Raw genomic sequence first — 19,527 nt, forward strand, 5'->3', positions numbered from 1 at the left:
TTGGATTCATATTAATGTATATTTTCAGACACATATATATATTTTTTAAAAATGTAAACAATTTGGCGGCCCCCCTGCAATTACTCTGAGGACCCCCTAGGGGTCCCGGACCCAGTGTTGAAGATGCGCTAGATGGATAGTACAGTTCTGGAATGGGACTGAGATTTTAAGGTCATGACCGGGTTGTATTAAGTTATCTTCCACACATGCTAATGCATAATACCATTTTTCATACACAACTAGAATTGATCAGTAAATATCCATAACAATCACAGCTGAGGTCATCAGCTATGAATAATTTTTCTACTTTAGTCCAGATGCTTGTGTGGATTTGTTGGTTTGTCAGAGGCCATTGGCACAAGGTGAGGTCCTCACATCTGGGGCTGTTGTGCAGTTGACCCTGATAAACAAATCGCACTCTCAGGTTGACAACACCAGTTCCAATACAATCCCTCACACTGTAGTGCGTAATATATAATCACTCTTCCTCCTCTAACTCTCCTGTGGGATTTGTTTATGGGCACTTCAGAGTATATGTAATCCTGCTGCCATGCCATCGCCCTTAGCCTCCACCTCTACCACCTCCCCTCTTATTACTCTTTAATATCTCTAATCCCCATCCTCAACTCAGTCTTGCACTTTTATGAACCTACTACACACGTAGGAAGTCTAGAAAAAGAAATAGGCCTCAAGAGGGAGTGCTCTTAACTTAACTTTAAGAGCGGACAGTCCAATTACCTTTTTCTTCATTAGAGGGGGTGGGGGAAGGGAGTTACAGGAGGGAAATCTCTGGCAAGACATAATTCCTGCAAAGGACATGAACCTGCACACTGGAAAAAAGCTCCCAATGGTGAATTTTGTTAAGGCTTTATCGTTTTAACCTTGTGTGGGCCTTTGGGTAATTGTAAAAGGTTGTCAGTCCTAGTAGTAGTAACAGTAAATGAGGGTAAATGTCATTCAGTCTTAAAAGACTAGAATGTTACTTTACATATGTTACAATAAATCCCTTTATATCTCCCTATAGGGCAATTGATTGGGGACTGGAAAAAAAGAATTGGGGACTGGATGGTATATGCACGGAATGTTACATGTTTCCTAATGTCACCGTCACGGCCGTGACGCTTTTTTTTTTTATGTATGAATTATAAGATACAGCATTCGAGGCGGAGCCCGGTTCATTCATATGAGATTTGCTCAGTGGCGCAGCCATCATGGAGCAAGAAATTACCCGGATGATCGGTGCTACTTCCGTATTGCGTGACTCATAGAGCAGGTACACTAGAGACCTGCAGTCGGCTGAGCCGGGCTACTTCCGGTTTCCAAATGTTATCGGACCGATCAAATTCTGATAGTGAAACGAGTCAATTCGCAGGGGTTTGTGAAAATGTATCCACTCATTTACAGACATGTCTTTCGCCGTGTAAGTCTACAGGAAAAAAGTCTTTTTGGACCAGAGGGCATCACGTGACGGACCAGGAGTTGCAATTCCACTATTTGGCCGCAATGTTCAATTTGCTTCGAAGCCTGGTGCACCTCCCTGGGGCCTGGTAATTCCCCTCCCATGTGTGTTCCTGACTGTCTGTGTCTGTGGGCGTGGCGGTCCTCTGCTCTCTCCGGGCTCCTGATTGCTGCTGATCAGACACACCTACCTTTCATCGAACTCCGGCATATCAACTCCGGTCATTCAGCCATTCGTCCCCAGATTGCTCAGCCAGCTACTGTGGTAGTGAACACCTCAGGCCGCTCCTTGTTCTAGTGTCTTCTTCTCGAGTGTTTTTGTGCCTAATCTAACCTTGTTGTGCTGTACTCCGGGATAATTCTCCTCTGCCTGCCTGCTTCCGCCTGCATCCCCTGAGCCATGGCAGCAAGCCCCTTCAATCCCTGCTCACTCATCTGCCTCGCAACACCCCCCCCCACCCCACTACCAACCCTCTGCCTCTGCCAGCATCCTCCTCATTCATTCAACCTCCAATCCCATTTCTCCCTTACAATAAATCCCTTTTTTTAATTCATCTACTCCTGAGTCTGAGTCTGTGTTTGGGTCTCTCTTTGAAATCAGTTTTTAGATGTTTTAATTTGAACTAATGGGACAAAATCTGAAACTGTGGATATAAAGACCGGGAGCTGTCACACTGAATGGACTCTGCTTTCTTTAACAACCTTTTAGAAAAGAAAGGATTTTTTATTTTTTTTTGTTGAGCACCAGTGTTTTTGCTGCAGACATTTACCACCATATTTAGAACATGTTGCTGTTTGACAGGAAAAATAAAATAAAATGTAAAACGTAAATGTGTTCTACTACTCCTCCCACCTGTCCATTGGGTTCCTCCGGCTCCTCCCAGCGGACCATCACCGTGTTCTGAGATATAATATGGGCCTGGACGTTTCGGGGAGGACTGGCCGGCGCCTGCTCTCCTGTACGGGCCTCCACACGCGTAGAAGGGGGCCCCTGGCCGATGCTATTGAAGGCCGACACTCGGATTTCATATTCTGTGTTGGGGTACAGTCCCCCGATGCTATAGCGGGTGGTGGTGATGCTGTCCACTGTCTCGTACTTGCTGTCCGGCCCTTTGGCCCGGTACTGGATGATGTAGTAGGAGACAGGGTCTGGGTTGCCAGAGTCCCATGTGATGGTTACACTGGTGGCGGTGGTCTCTGTGACTATGGGTGTGCCGGGAGGCTTTGGCAAAGCTGGGGATTAGAGAGAGGCGAGATGAAGAGAAAGACTATTTATTGGTTTCTGTCCATTCTGTACCTCGGTTATTGTTACATTCATTCATACTGTACATTGTTTTGTTTATTTGGGGATATCAAATAATATTACATTCTGTACTTGCGCACTTTGGAGTACTGTTTGCACTTTTAAGATGCTGGACTGCATTTTGTCGTTTTCGTTCACACTGTGCAATGACAATAAAGTTGTCTCGAATCGAATTACATTTTTGAGGATACACTTTCACATTCATTTGGTAGCTGTTTTTGTTCAAAGCGTTATTAAATGGCCTCCTACACTGCCTTGTATCAATAATAAACCCACAACAATGAGGGTGCCTTAATCATATTAGAATTCTTCGTTCAAGTACAGAACATTAGCTTGACAAAAGTCAAATGTAACATTACCATCCTGGACATTGACAGTATCTCTTTCTCCTGCCATGCGCACATTTTTAAATATAGAGGGCACCCAATCCATCTACATCTATCCTTCAGTAAAGCAACAACTTGGGCACTTTTCCACACCGTTTCTCTCTCGGAGAGCCAACATGATTAATCGTCTCTTACTCTTTACTAAGACCTGAGCGGTGGCCTCGAGGATACCCAGGCTGCTCATGGCCACACAGGTGTAGTTTGCTGACTCCCGGACACCGTTGAGCTCCAGCACGTTCCGTCCAATCGGCATTTCATCCTCTGGGGTCAGATCCTCGCTGCCCAGCATCCACTTGACGTAGGGCATGGGCGAACCCACGGCCACGCAGGTGATGTTGATGCTCCCTCCCGGCATGATCTCATGGTTAGAGGGGAGGATGGAGAAACGAGGGGGCACACGGCGCACTGGGAAAGGAGGAGAGTCGGGGTAGAAAGGAAGGGGGGGGGGTGTTTCGGGGCAAGGTGGGGGACGAGAAAAGTAGGGAAGGGAGTGAGGAGAAGAAAGGTGGAGAAAAAGGAGGAGGGGGGGAGAGAGAGAGAATGAGAGAGAAAGAGAGAGGAAGAGCGAGGCAGAAACAAGATAAAGATTAAGAGAGAAAGTGAGGGCAAGAAAGATAAAAAGAAAGAAAAAGAGAGGAAAGAGAGGAGAGGTAACAGGAAGGGGGAGAATGAACTTCAGGTTTTTTTTTTTACATAAAATTACAAAGGGATATTTCAAGTGTAGTCCCAATTACTTTATGGTACTGATGATTCCAACAGAAAGACACAAATCTTGTGCGAGCTCAACCATTCAGTGAGCTGCCTACTCAAAATAATAAAGTGACAAACTCTTGAGTATCATTTCAACCAGGACATGACAGCTATAGTCAGTTTCTCTTCTTAAAAAGAACAGTTTTCTTATTGGCTATCGTTCATTTAAGCAGAAAAATAAGACTTTCTGATTCAGGTTTTTGATTATAGTTGTATTAGTTTAACATGTCTCCCTCCAAGCAATGACTAAACATCCTAAACTTGACCAGAAACGTCAGTGAGAAACTTTACTTCCTTGAGATTTCTGTGCCTTGGGGGTGCTTGTGCATCAGATGGACTCTTTTTAGAGAGTGTATGCATCATAGGGGCCGATCAATAGGCCCTGCCAGCTATTTGTGTCCCCATAAGAAGAAGAACTAAAGTGGCAAGTTGTATCCAATACTGCATCGGTCTGAGCTTGGTTGACTATTTATTAGGGAGAGATGCAACGAGAGAGACTGAACTCATAGGTCACTTGCATGCCTGGGCGACTCAAGAGGTATAAAATGGTGGAGAAACACAAAGAAGAGAACGAAGAACTGAAGACTGAGAGGGAGACAGAAAGAAGTGAGACAAAAGCAGAGACACTGGAGAGACAGATAGAGGGATAGAATAAGTTAAGAGAGAGAGAGACAGAAAGAGAGAGAGAGAGAGAGAGAGAGAGAGAGAGAGAGAGAGAGAGAGATCGACACACAGAGGAAGACAGAGACAGAAAGAAAAAGGCAGCTCTGCTTCTCTTCCAGACAATGACAGGCAATGTACAAAGGACAGACAACAAGATACTGTACAATACATAGGATTCATAACTGATACAGTGTGTAGTCAAATGAATTGGAAATGTGGACAGGAGTGGATTGAGGGTTCTAATAGGGTGTTGTGGCAATTACAGAGTGATCATTGGACACATTAAGTTAAGAACACCAAGACAGCATGAAAGAGGCAGAACGGGAAAGAACGAGTGCGAGCAAAACGAGATATGTGAGGTAGTATGTGCATGTTTATAAGTTAATAAACTTATGTACATGTGTCTGTCGCTCCTACACATCAGGGTGCAGACAGAATGCAGAAGAAGAAGAGAAAAAAAGGGGGAGGGAAGGGGAAAAGACAGGGGAGTGGAGATAAAGAGAGGAATTAGAAGAGGGGTATTTTAGGGGAAGGAGGGAGAAAGGGGGAAGAAAAGAGGAGCGAGGAAGAAGAAAACACATGGATCTATTTAAAAACATGGCTATATACCAGAGTCAGGCCCATTCAGAAAGTAGGTGCTTCAAAAGTAAGAGAACAGACTAGTAGAGATCGGATGTTGAAGGAACAGAAGAAGAAGAACCAGAAGAAGAAGAAGATACCCGAGGGTCACAACACAGGAAACAGAAAGAGACAGAGAGAGAGAGAAACGGACAGACATCTCTGCATGAAAGAAGAGAATGAAAAGGGAAGGCAGACAGAGAGCAGAAACATTGTCCAAAAACTAAACTCACCACTAGGAAGCTTATATTTATAATAAAACATGAATGTGAGAAGCAATAGATTTTCTAAAAGTATGCAAATAAAAATAGATTCAAATAAAAAAGTTACTATAAAAACCCTACAGTAGCAAAACCATTTTTTTTTTTAGATGATTTGGAAATCCAGCAGTAATTCTAATATAATAAATAAATATAAATAAAATAAAGATAAATAAATAAATATGGGTAAATTTGCTGCATAACCTCCACTCCTTAATGTGTTACATCATTACTTGGAATCTTCATAGGCCACATCCCCCTACTCAAAGAATCTAGAGACAATTGGATAGAAGTTAACATTTTTGCATGAGTTCAACAAATTAAAACAAAACAAAAAAAAAAAAAGTTATAGGAATACTTGTAGAAAAAAAAGGAAGACACCCAGAATTGGATACAGAAGTTGAAGACAAGAAAGAGACAAAGAGACAAAAACAGGTAGATCTGTTAGAAAACAGACATGATTAGGCAGGCATCTCCTCATCTGAGCATGCTGGAGACAGACAGACAGACAGACAGACAGACAGACAGACAGACAGACAGACAGACAGACAGACAGACAGACAGACAGACTGCATCCATGACAGCTCCATGCACAAGACAGACACAGCAGGGGCCAGGCAGCACGGCAAAACGCTATCACTTTCATTCATTTATTTTATCAATATTGCAAGAAAACAACTACAAAAGACAATTAATTAAGCATATGGATTTGTTTGGTAATTTAAGCAACAACAGGATGAAGGTGAAGACTCAAGATGATCGTCAGCAGTATTTAAAAAAAAAAAGAAGAGACAAAAGACTGAAGAATCCACTGCAGAGACATAAAGTGAGCTCATAACAAGGGATAATCCTTCACATGCTCACAGAGCTTTAAGTTAATCGAGCCAGGCCGCATGATTCCCCTCCATTTTCCATACAGTTGGTGAGAGCCACGGAGCTTCAATCTTTATTAGCGGGGCTATCATTAGTCCTGTCCTCTGCAGGGAGTCTGGAGGCTACGTACTGGGGAGACCTTGGCACAGGCATAAGGATTACTGCTGCATCTCAGCTCTGCTATACACCCGTTCAGCACCGTCACTGAGCTGACATTTACGCAGCACCATCCAGTCCGTCTCAAGGACACGGCTTTCATTACCCACTGTAATAAGAGGGAATCATTAATATCCCCTCGATATCTAAAACTGTGAATGGATATGATTCATTTCAAATGTCAGTCAATACAGGTGTATCGGAGTGTCTGGGAAAGATAGCAACAGGCCATATTACAGGAGAGTTGGGATATTGCTAAAAATTGACTGTTAGTGATGATGTAAAAAATAATCAATTCTAAGCAAAAGTCCTGCACTGACAATGTCACCTAAAAGTCTGTATTATTTTAAGGAAAATGTACTTTACTTCCTTACTTTCTAACTGATTTCTGCTCAACTTTGTCCAAGTGGCAGTTCAAGTAGAGAAGGGTCATACAATCAGTGAAGTGAATCAGTAATGCCAGCATTATCGATCTAAAGTGTGCTAAGTAAGGGATCATGTAGAGCCAGCGGGTCATTATTGCGAGGGTTCGAATCCGACCTGCGGCCCTTTCAGCCTGGTCTCACAGAATTCCGTGAAATGATCAAGAACTGTTAACAGCGCATTACGTGGTGGTGGCACGGAATGTGTGAACATTCCGTGCCACCACGGAAAACAATGCCAAAGTAAAGTCAGTGAGAGGATGACGTAGCATTAAGAGCGACAACCCTAGCGAGTAGCATGAAAGCCCTAAAATCCGCATAGGGAGGTTGGTTGGGGTGGTGGATGGGTCAAACAACAGGACTTTCACCCAGGAGACTGGGGATCGTGTCCCGCATGTCACAATTCCTAACCTTAACTGTCCCGTTCTTCTTTCTCGTTTTTCTCCCCCTTCTAAACCCAACCTGTTCTTTTCCTAAACCCAACTTGTTCTTTTCCTAAACCCAACTTGTTCTTCTTTTCCTAAACCCAACCCGTTCTTCTTTTCCTAAACCCAACCTGTTGTTCTTTTCCTAAACCCAACCCGTTCTTCTTTTCCTAAACCCAACCTGTTGTTCTTTTCCTAAACCCAACCCGTCCGGTGTATACGGCCGTCCCGTTCTCCTTTTCCTAAACGCAACTTGTTGTTGTCCCGCCCACCCACGACCTTTTCCTTAACTTAAGGGTCTGTGTTGATTTCACGGAATTCTTCTGTGGGACCATCACGGAATTTTTGGCGATTCTGTGAAACTGCCACAGATTTTGAGTTAAGGGGCAGTGTTCATTTCACGGAATCCTGTGAGATCAGGTTGGGCCCTTTGCTGCGTGTCATCCCCTCTCTTTCCCCCCTTTCCTTTCTATCCACTGCCACTCTCTAATAAAGTGAAAAGTCCAAAAAAACAACAAGACAAAAAAGTGTACTCAAGTACTTTGTTACGTTCCACCACTGATGCTTCTCCTACAGCACACACCACGTCAACACAAGCGGTACAAGCGTGACTGAGTGTGCAAGACTTCCACTCAGTGCAACAAGTTCAGAATTAGAGCAGATATGATGGCATGGAAGCTTAGACACAGCATTACACATGAAAAAAAAGAGAGAGACGGTAGCCAGACATGACAAGACAGCAAGTTCAATAATATGACAATGCATATCAATAGGCGTGAACACACACACGGCGCCATGCTCTTGTGTCAGTCCGTCAGTTAACAGACATGCAAGCGGTGCTCCTTTCTCTTTCTCTCTCACTCCTTCCATGCAAACATCGCCTCTTTTTAATCTTCCAATTCTTGGGTCTCCATGACAACAAGATCATACCATGCAGAAAACATTGATCGGGGAGTGAAGGCAATACCAAGGGTTCTGCACACAAGGCCTCACAATGCAGTCAATGCAGTCTGCTGCGTAGGCAGACCACTTCATCAACGTAGCAGCTTCAGAGAAATCAACTCTCTTCATTTTTTTTTTTTTTTTTTTGGAGACATAATCATTTCACTTCAAAATCTACTCCAGTGTCCTTTAAATGTATTTTTTTTTTTTTTTTGTTTCTCTCTGTTTCAATAAGTGGAGCTTTCTGAAACAAAGGAGTAACAAAAGAAAAGAAAGAGCACACCAACCTTCTCGAAGCTCTGAGGGATGAGAGGGGGTTGATGCAGAACACAATGACGTGAGGGGGGTGGGGGTGTGGGGGGGGGGGGAGAGAGAACGGGGAAACACAGAGAGAATAAAAACGGCCAGCGCAAAGCCACTCGCTCCACTGCATCACACACGCACTCTCCAACACTCTCACGTTGCATACACACTCCTCCGATTTCCCACTTCACATAGAAACTAGAACTTAGAAATCTGAACATTGGTCGTGGTCTTTCAAACATAAGCCAGATACACCAGCACCCACAATCCAGAGGCTATTATCACTTAAACAGGGATCATGTGGGTGCAAAATGATGCCATTCATGTAAACATATTTAAGAATAACTTATATCCTGATTGTTTCCAATTTCATTAAAATCTCCAATCAAATCTGTGCATCTTTTGTGCAACATTTTCCTCTTTATCCACCTCTTGTACAGAAGCCATTTTAGTAGACACATCAGTGATGTTTCCATGCAGTTAAACCAAGGTGTGTTCCCAACTTCAAGTTCAATTTGATTCCACTGCAGGGGCTCGCACCGAGGTTTAAGGTGGACTTGTTAAAGGTGGTTGTGAGAAATACCAAACAACAGAGTTAACATATATTGTAGACAATGGATGTGTTAGTAATATTTGTTTAAAAGCACAGAAATGAAAAAGAAAAAATACTTTATTTATACTAAGAGCACCTTAATAGTAGGGATTTCTGTGTGTGTTTGTTCTGTGCATGTGCGTGAGTGTGCACGTGCGTTTCTGGGTTCAGGTCCTACCTCGCACATACAGGTTGGCGGGGGAGGAGTAGCGCACACCCTGAGAGTTGGTGGCCACACACTCGTACTTCCCTTGGTCCGTTTCCTCGCTGTTCTCGATCTGTAACGCTCCTGAAAGACAGGAAGAGAGTGAGAGAGAGAGAGAGAGAGAGATAGAGAGTTGTTTTTATATTTGCCATACAAATAGATTTATAAAATGATATAAACCCATCCTAATATTGTTAATGTACATATAACTGTTAATTGTGTTTTGTCTGATGCTTTGGCAACATTATTATTGAAACTTTCATGTCAATAAAGCCCCATGAATTGAAAAGTTGAATTGAATTGAGGAATAAAGGCTGATTTATGCTTCTGCGTCAAATCGACGGCGTACCCCTGCAGACTCCTCTGCGTCGCCGCGAAACCACCCTCCGAGCCCTCCGCCGTAGCTCGACGTGCACCTCCCAAAATTTTTAACTTTGCGTCGAGGCGACGCAGACCTGCAGGGACTGTGATTGGTCAACTCGTCCTGTGTGTTGATAGTCGGTGTTTCAAGCAGCCTACCGTGGGGAGTAGCAACATGCTAGTTCACTGACATAGGCAGACACCTCGCAAATAACCTCTGACTTATTTTCTGGGTACAGTAACTAGGTCAGTGGATTTTACTGTGTCTATTTCTCAATACTTTTCTACAAAATCTAAGCAAGAAAAGGCCAAACAAATACGATTAATATATTAGCACGACAGTCTATGGGGTTTGCCATTCTGAGTACCGTTTTGGTGGTGAGCGACACAGACACAGGCGACACTGAACTTCAAAGCCACGCACCCCCTAGCGTTGTGGCGGTGAAATGCACCGCGATGCAGAGCAACCCCCGACGCAGAGCTCCGAAAGGGTCACAACGCCGTAGGAGCGACGCCGTAGCTACGCCGTGGAGCTGACGCAGAAATCAGCCTTTAAGGCTAAGGATTTTTAGTTGAGTTTGTAGAAACTGTTTCTGCTGCTATCAGCCTTTCTTTCATCCTCAGATGTTAGTCAGTTTTGTTATATTTGGACCCTTGGGTATCCTCTCTCCTATTGCTTCAACATCAAAGGCAGCGTCTGAAGGCTCTCAAATACCGGTAGCAGTATTTTTACAGTAAGAAGCACCACATCGTGTTTTCTCTTTCCATGCTCGGCAACACATTTGAAAATCAGAATTTCCCTTCCAAAAAAGTTTGCAAGTCATAAACCAAGTCTCAAAATGACTTTTTATAAACGCAGATGACATTTAAAGGACCTTTTCTTGTACTCCGCTTTACAAGCTAGAGATTCCTCTCTGCTACAGCAGACTCACTGCTGCTGCTTGACAAGCTTTACCCCAAGGCAACAGCCAGACACAATGCTCTTTAACTCCACGACTTCTTTCTTCCTCAATTTTTATCCTGCCACCCTGATCCCGCCGTGATAAACAGCGTCTCCCTTAACGTGCTAAAATTACACACGGCGCTCGTCAGGTATTCTGTTGTTTCATGGGGTGCTATTCTTACTTTTGTTTCCTTTCCTTTTTTTTTTTTTTTTTTTTGCAAACGGCCTTTTGAATTACCAGCAGTTCTTTTTTATTTATTTATTTTTTTGCTCTTTCAGCCTGCTCTGTCACATTCATCTCATCTGAAACTGACTTTGACATGGAGCCTGAGGAGGAAGCACAAAACCATGGATTACACTCTGCTGCAGGAGAAGAGGAAGAAGACACAACTCAAAACGCACGCACGCACATATAGGTGTGTAGATAAACACACACGCACGCACGCGCACACACACACACACACACACACAGAGCTAGTTTAAGTATGTTACAAAGCCCAGTGTTTTGTATCAAATCTCCTGTGAGACTGATAAAAGGGATCTGGCTTGTATGGAGATATACAGAGAAACAGAAGATGTACTTTCCTCTGCAGTTTCACATACATAGGTTAGTTAAAGAAGTTCCCATTCTTTACTTCGGTAAAAGTAGCACATTGCCACAACGTAAAACTACTCAATTACAATTACTCAAGTCCTGCTTTCTTTCAGAGTACAGAAGTATTGTAAGAAAACGTACGTTACGTGATTATGCAGAAGGGTCCCTTCCACAATGTAAAATATTAGACACGATATATAACTGCAATTCAATTTGACAAAAAAGGTCTTGTCATGGTTCAGTTACTAGCTTTGAATTACTTGCAAAAAGCAAAAAACAAGTCCCAAAATAAGCTAGTAAGTAGACCTTGAGTTTCGTTTTTATTTCCTTATCAAACGTCTGATTCCTAGGTGAAGAATTAGCTTTCATGCTATGCTTTATTTATTGTTAGGTCATTTATATTTAGGTAATCTTTACATAACAATGCATCATTATTTATAAAAATGATCATATGATCTGTATGTAAAATCTTAATAGCTGCAAAAAATGTTAATAAAACGTAAGATATTTCCCTCTGACATGTAGTGTGGTAGAATCCGGTAGAGTAGACGTGCAAAGAAGCATTCATTGGAAAATCCTGAGTAAAGCTGCAAAGATTAGATGATTAAGCGCTTAGTCGATTGACAGAAAAATAATTTTCTTCTATTTTGATAGCCGAATAATGTTTGTAACGTTATAATGTTATGTTATATTTGTAATGTTATAAGGTTCTGGTTCCAGCTTCTCAAACGTGAGGATTTGTTGCTCTTCTCAGTTTTATATCACACTCATTATCTTTGGGTTTCAGACTGTTGGTCAGGCTAAAGAAGACAGATGAAAACTTCACCCTGGACTCGGAAAAAAGATTACTCCAAAATGAAAAAAAGGTTGCAAAGCAGAAGTACCTCAAAATGAAATCTACCACATACAGTTTTTTTTTCCATTGCTTAACGACAGTGGGCACAACTGGAGTCACATGTGCAAAACTCTAACCCCGCTTGAACACAGTTTTCAAAACTCTACACACTTATCCCGTGGCTTTAACCACAACGTGCACAACACTGTAGATTTACAGCACTTTGTTCAGATGCTAACACACTGCTGTCAAAACTGTTAACCACACATTCAAAACAGAATAGATTTCAGTCTGGTGCCTATCAAACACTGCTGATTGCAATTTTAGCTGAAAGCCTAAGTAGGTGTCTTATTTTAGACTAGTTAGTGAACATATATGGTATTTATATAGAGAAAGCTCAGAAAGACTTTTTTTGTATACAAACACCAAATAAGAATGAAACAATTATACACTGTACCGTTTGAGAGAAACAGGTAAAAGAGCAAAGATACCAGCAAGTCCAGGTAAGATGTGAAAAAGTGAAAAAACTATATCTTTACAATAGTAAAACTGCGTTCTTACTGTTTTTCAGAAAGCAATGGAAACACCACATTCATTTGTATTTAGAGATGATGCAGACATCCAATGTGATGAAGAAAACTTGCCGCATGATGCTGGAGAGAGGCAGGATTAGTCACACTATTCTTTGGTACTATTATTAATCATATTACGTATGTACCTTTAGTTTTTTTTCCCCAGTAATTCCATAAATTACCAGAGACAAAATACTATATTGAAGAAAACTGCTGATTTTCATTCCTTCTTGTTTACCTTACGTAAAAAATGGCATATTATGAAGCTCAGCGCAAATTCTTGCAGGAAGACGTCATTACCCCAATCACTACTCATTCTTAAATCAAATCAGCTGTTCAAGAAGTGACGTGTCAGTTAAACCAATCAGACTCGGCCACGAGATTCAAGGGCCAATCACAGCCTTAAAACTCTGCTTTAAATCTGTTCTCTCCTTGTGCTGTCAGCTGTCCTTTCAGGCAAAGCGCTCGACCCTCCTCCCCCCCTGCCTGTTGTGTTTCTCCGGCTGGCCGCTCCGTTACCTCTTCGGTCCGGTCTCTTCACCGCCGCCACCAGTGTCTGGGCTCCATCGGGGGGTTATGTTCCTATTCCCTACCCCTTTAAGAAGATTATTTCGATGGAGTCCAATCTCCAAAAGACTTTGTACATTCAATATCATACAGTTGTACAATAAATATCTTTGCATATCTGCAAACGACGTCTCTCCTGATTGAAATACTATCTATATCTTTTCCTCAAATAAACTCTTGAGTAGTGTCAAGCCACTCAAATTGTTCAAACTGTATAGCTGAGAAAGTTTGTAATTTCTGTATTGGTGATGCTAGTGTTTTTACTCTCAGTGTGTTCTGAGTGACAGTGTGTGTGTGTGTGTGTGTGTGTGTGTGTGTGTTATCTCAGTGAGGACTGTTCTGAGTGTTTGGCTGCACTGAGCCTGTTTTGAGACGTGTGTTAAGAGTTGTGTTGCTGTGAATGAGTTTTGCAGGTGATGTGAACTGTTTAGCTCAGGTGACTGTTGGTAGTGCAGACTGTGGTCAGAGTTTTGCCCATGTGGCTCCAGTTGTGCCCACTGTTGTTTAGCAATCGAAAAAAACTGTAAGCTAATGCACTAACTTTCCACCGCTGCAGACACATACACACGGTGTGTTATCCTAATGGCGAGAATAGCTTTTAATCATTAAATCTTAAAAACAGTTTAAGCACTAAAAGGCTCCACAGAGACAGGCTGTTTGTGTGTCTGTGTGCATACAGCTGATTAGAATACTGTATGAAGAAGTTTAAAGGTCCCATGGCATGAAAATGTCACTTTATGAGGTTTTTTAACATTTATATGAGTTCCCCCAGCCTGCCTATGGTCCCCCAGTGGCTAGAAATGGCGATAGGGTCAGTGTACGTTATGATAGTTTGTTTTTTCGTTTGAACCACAAAACAAAATAACGAGAAACCAGCTGTTTTTCGTTTGTCGTTTCAAACCAAAAACAAAGAAACGGTAAAAAAAGAGCCGTTCTCTGTTTTTGGTTTCTGAATCCAAAAACGAAAAACGACTAAACCAAATTCAAATAACGGTTTTTTTATTTCTCCGTTTGAATATCTACATTAAAAGAAAGAAAGGCTGGCCACGTGACCTGGAAGTAATAGTAAATAAAGCCTATAAAAATAAAATCCAAGCTTTTAGAACGGTCATAATATGCAGCACTAACGTTATACCAGAGTAACGTTAGAAGAAAATAAATCAATCAATAAATAGGTTTATATAAACCTGGACCGCGCAGAAAATATGTTAGCAACAGTAGTTTATTCCAGGGATTTAATATCGTGCCTATCCACGTACACATCACCAGTCACGTTTAATGAGCGCATGCATTGGTTCAATGCAGATGGTAATAGTTAACCTAGAACTTATTGTGTGTGCAGAGTTGTTACTGTTAGCACTATATTATATAGTTAAATTAATATTTAATGTGGTTTCCATCGTAATGGACCAAACTGTTCCCCCTTTCTAACAGCAGTGTATGAAGGTAAATGGTGCAAAAGGTGAGAGCTTGTAGAATACAATGTGAGAACTTGCAGGACAAAAAATCTGAACTATGTTAAAATTTGCACTTGTAAAAAATATTCACACGTGATCTGAATTTGAAGTCGCAGAAAAAATATTCACAAATGTGTAGATTAATATTTGCATGAACACAATGACAGCTGCAAACTTGTAATGCAACATTTACTCGTGTACTTTATTTCTTTTTACTCAGGTTCATTTTCCATCACAACCACAACTCAGTGATTACAACCTCTCGAATCTGTCACTGCAACTTCACATATGTGCGCATCTGCGCCTCGACTTTTGCAACACTTCTTGCGATACATTTGGTGCAAAACTAATTTGTAACTGGACTGTGGCTGTGGAGCTCTGAGCCAACGGAACGGGGAAAGCAGGGTTTCTATCGCCAGATGAGGGACAACTCTGTCCGGCTTAAGAGCTAGCATGGAAGCTTAGTGGAATAGCAAGCTAGCGTTAGCCAACTAACCAACCAGCCTGCTTCTAAATAAATACCTTTTTATTATCTTAACACTTTTTAACAGTCAAACTGAAACACTGGCGGTGAGCTCCAGGTCCTGCAGCCGCAGACGGACCGTCAACAGTGGGGATCGGCCAGCGGAGCAACGTTACTATTGTCAGAAAGCTTCGCTGCCGACCTCGACCTGCAGTCGGAGCTCCAGCGGGACACGGAGAGCCCCGCACCCGGTAGCTTTTTATTTAAACGTAATTTACAAAGCGATCATATCGCACTGAAAGCTAAATATTTTGTCACTAGCAACCTACACCTGTCCTCTGTAAAATTCAGTTGCATTTTCAGCTTTGAACAAAACCGTTCAGGAATTATTACAGCAGAAGTGGGGCGTGCGTAATGTTTCATTCGCCCCTCCTGGTCGGGACGATTGAAACAGCCCCTTTCTCCTCCTCAATAGCATTTAAAGCTACAGACACAGAAATGGCACATCCTAAGGAAAGCTCATTGTGGGACTGGCTCCAGTGGCTGTAATTCTGCACCAAGGCTGTATTTTGGTAAAGAGACTTCAGATACAGTAATAGGGGACCACTAAGGTCTAATATATAAAAGCATCCAAAAAGCAGCATGTCATAGGACCTTTAAACAACATGTTTTTGGATGCTCCGAGGAGGGAAGGTTTAACTTGTTACACACAGCTCGGGCACAAGTATGCATCCTGTGTGTTTGAGTGTGTTTAGTGAACTGAGGCCCCGCTAGCTGAAGCTGTCATCCATTTGCTTCTGTCTTCTGCAGTTACATGAAAGGAAAACAGCTCGTGCCTTCCTCTTTCTCTCCATTTTTCCATCGCTCATTTCCCCGCGGTACGAGGCAGAGTTGGGCGATAAACAGGAATAAATTATCTGCTCTACAAGCCGAGCCTCCTCTCCACAAAGAGGCGCAGGCAGAGGGAGAAGCGAGGGAAAGAAAGACAGAGTGGAGGAGAGATGGAGCCGGACAGGTGGAGCTCTGCAAACAAGAACTCATCTGACAGCTGGAAGCAGCTCATGTGGCTAACCATCAGCACAAATTTGAAATGGGCGATTGAAATCTCCTTTTATGCAAAACGTGTCGTTACCATAAAAAAGACAGCTTTTCAGTATCTGCACGTATAAAGGTCAGCACATGTATACATACAAACAAACAAACAGCGTAGACAGATAACTGGCATTGGACAAATATAATGGCCGTCGGTTTGGAAAAGCAGGAAAAAAAAGCTGTAAAAAGGGAAAGTGAAAGATAACAGAAAGGAAGAGGGAGAGCAGTTTGGAAGCTGCTGACAGACCCAGAATGAGATGTGACGTCAGTAAATTGAGCTGCGGTGAAATTGCGGATGGTGTATAATGTCTGCTGGGCTGAGACTCAGCCGATCAGATGACAACCGGTACTGCCAACCGGATGGCTCTGCCAGAACATCTAGGCCAAACAGATCACCTGGACTCACGAGGCGAGACCTTAACTTTTAACTGGGACGAGCGTCAACAATCAACACAGACGGATGCTATATATATTTATTTTTTTTACCACAACACAGTTTACTTAACGCAGTTTAAAAGTAAACCGTTTTCCTGGGAGCTGAACACAAAAACATTGAAGACAATATTTTTTAAACAAGTTAGCTGTTGAGAATTAATTTAAACCTAATTATTAGACCATTAATGGCTAGACGGCTAATTAAAAGTGCTCATATTATACAAATTTTCAGGTTCATAATTGTATTTAGAGGTTATATCAGAATAGGTTTACATGGTTTAATTTTCAAAAAAACATATTTTTGTTGCACTGCACATTGCTGCAGCTCCTCTTTTCACCATGTGTGTTGAGCTCTCTGTTTCAGCTACAGAGTGAGGCATCACACTTCTGTCCCATCTTTGTTGGAAGTTGCACATGCGCAGTAGCTAGGTAAGGACTACTAGCCAGTCAGAAGCAGAGTATGAGGGCGTGCCATGCTAGCAGCTGGGCGAGCATTATAACATGTGTTACATAATGACGCACGTTGGTCACGGAAGTAAAGGCTGGACTACGATAGAGCTGTTTGGAGCAGGTTCTTTTTAGATTTATTTGTGCCATAATTTATTCTACATCCATAAAATATGGACATGAAAGCTAGAAAAAAATTAAATCTACAATATAACAAATCACAGCAAAACCAATACTTATCTCCACATTTTCTGTCAGTCTAGAAACATGATCTGTAGTGGTGCATGATTCAGAAAATGTCACGATTCGATTCAATATTAGGGTCAAGATTCGATTCAAAATCAATTTTCGATTTTTTTACGATTCACGGGCGCCCGGAGAGCTCAGTTGGTAGAGCGGGCGCCCATATATAGAGGTTTACTCCTCAACACAGCAAGCCTGGGGTTCGACTCCAACCTGCGGCCCTTTGCTGCATGCCATTCCCCTCTCTCTCTACCCTTTCATGTCTTCAGCTGTCCTATCCAAATAAAGGCTGAAAATGCCCAAAACATAATCTCAAAAAAATAAATAATAAGATTCACAGTATGTAAATATAGTTGCTTTCCCCATGTGATTGCAGTAGACATACAATAAAAAAAGTAAAATAAAAAAATATGAATTGATTTTTGGAATTCTATGAATCGATTTCGGTAGAGATGCGAATGTAAATAAATTTTTTTGCACACCCCTAATGATCTGTAAAAAGATTTGTCTATCTCGCCATTTTCAAGACATCCTTTTAAAAATAAAATTCTGGATCTTCACCAAAAACTAATCATTTGTTTGTTTGTTTTGGACAGTGTCAAATTTCCAAATTCCGTCTGTGCATTAGTCAGCAGGATATCTCAAAAAACAGATGTCAAGCAAACGAGACCAAAAATAACCTCCGTGGCAGAGTATTCAACAATGCACATTTTAGGACGAGAGAGCTATGCCTTCGATAAAAAACTATTTTGAGGGATGCCTGAACAAATGTATTTGTGTTAGTCAAAATATCACTGTTGTACTATGAAGCTGATTTAAAGAAACTAAACTGCATCTTTATGTTTCAATCACTTCCCTTTTTTTTCCCCCGCTTTAAATAAAGGTGACCTAAATGTGACCGGTAGCATTGGCACAACCTTTGATCAGATCACAGTTCTCGGCCAAGACAGGTCCATCCATTACCCAGCAGTCAACCTCAGGGTCCATATTGCATGCCATCTGTTAGAGTGTAGGTCTATGAAGGCTGTTCCGCGCTTAGCTAAACTCTCCACATCTCCATCCCAAATGTCAGATATAGACAGATAGCTTGTCAAGGTTCTCCTCACGCACATCTAAACTGGTGCGGCAGATGGCTAGGGAAAATGGATGGATGCTTTGGTTGAGGTATAAAGATGCCAGCAAAAGTTCAACTCTATACTGTGCCATATGTTTTGTACCCTCAGGAAACCGGGTTGGCGTGTGTGCAAGTTTGATGTACTGTAGGTGTGTTTACAACTGTCGATGGCCACCGTTTGGACGGTTACGGTTGATAGATACCCGTTACGGGCTGTGAAATGGCTAAGAGTCGTCTTTTGCTGGATTTGAGTGGATTCACTTTCAATATCATTTTTCATCCTGGGGCCATAAACATATTTCCAAGACCCAACAGAGAAAGAAAAGTAAAAGACAGAGAGAAAAACAATAATTGTAGCCCCAAAACAGATCCCTGGCTGCGGTCCAACAAGAGCTGGCATGCCGTCCCCTAAATCAGAGGCATTGCTTGGAAGGGGCCCCCATTAAACAGATTTAAAAAGGAGAGTTTCATCCATAACACATCTCTGTGCTGTTCTGTGCCTGGCTCATGTGTAATTTATTTCCTACAAATCATTTCACTGCAGTGTTTGGTCCATTACTGTATACACTGTGTTTTGTTGTTCAGCTTTGCAATGCTTTTGGTGATTTGAAATCCTATTAAAGCTCGTTTCACCGTGCCATTTGTCTTGCTACTATTTCATTGATGTGATACGTGACCTCGTGGTCTGTAGCGGTGAATTAGTGTCATGTCTCTGTGCGACACCTACAGAGGACAAAATGAGTCTCGGGGCAGACCAAGTGAAACATATTATGATAGACACTGTATACCAGTAATATTACTGCACTTAATTAAGAGAGAAATAGTAAAAAAATTGAACTATTGTTTCAAGATGCATGCAGAGGTTTGAGGGAGGTTGTTTGTTATTTTGTAGCTCCGAGGCCACCAAAGCTTTCTCATAAATTCTAAGCAGAGAATAGAATTTTTTTTTTTTTTAATTATGGATCTATAAAACAATCACTACACTGCTCCCTCTACTTAAAAAGTCTCTCTCGTTTTACTTTTTTTTTTTTTTTTTTTTTTTAGGAGT

General features: G+C 41.9%; 1 protein-coding gene across 14 annotated transcripts in view; it reads right to left on the reverse strand.

Annotated features, from left to right (window-relative positions):
- Nucleotides 1–19,527, reverse strand: part of LOC114564767 (receptor-type tyrosine-protein phosphatase S) — a 90,121-nt gene that overhangs the window by 25,355 nt on the left and 45,239 nt on the right. For 10 of the 14 annotated variants that reach the window (XM_028592300.1, XM_028592299.1, XM_028592290.1 and 7 more), the window contains exons 6-9: nucleotides 9,330–9,440; nucleotides 4,959–4,973; nucleotides 3,283–3,552; nucleotides 2,312–2,691 (exon numbers count right to left, since the gene is read on the reverse strand). In XM_028592300.1, the coding sequence (XP_028448101.1) occupies nucleotides 2,312–2,691; nucleotides 3,283–3,552; nucleotides 4,959–4,973; nucleotides 9,330–9,440 (776 nt within the window). The remainder of the gene's footprint in view (nucleotides 1–2,311; nucleotides 2,692–3,282; nucleotides 3,553–4,958; nucleotides 4,974–9,329; nucleotides 9,441–19,527) is intronic. The other 4 variants (XM_028592296.1, XM_028592293.1, XM_028592301.1 and 1 more) reach the window with 1 other exon arrangement.

This window comes from Perca flavescens, chromosome 12, assembly GCF_004354835.1.
Source record: "Perca flavescens isolate YP-PL-M2 chromosome 12, PFLA_1.0, whole genome shotgun sequence".
NCBI classification, from domain to species: domain Eukaryota; kingdom Metazoa; phylum Chordata; class Actinopteri; order Perciformes; family Percidae; genus Perca; species Perca flavescens.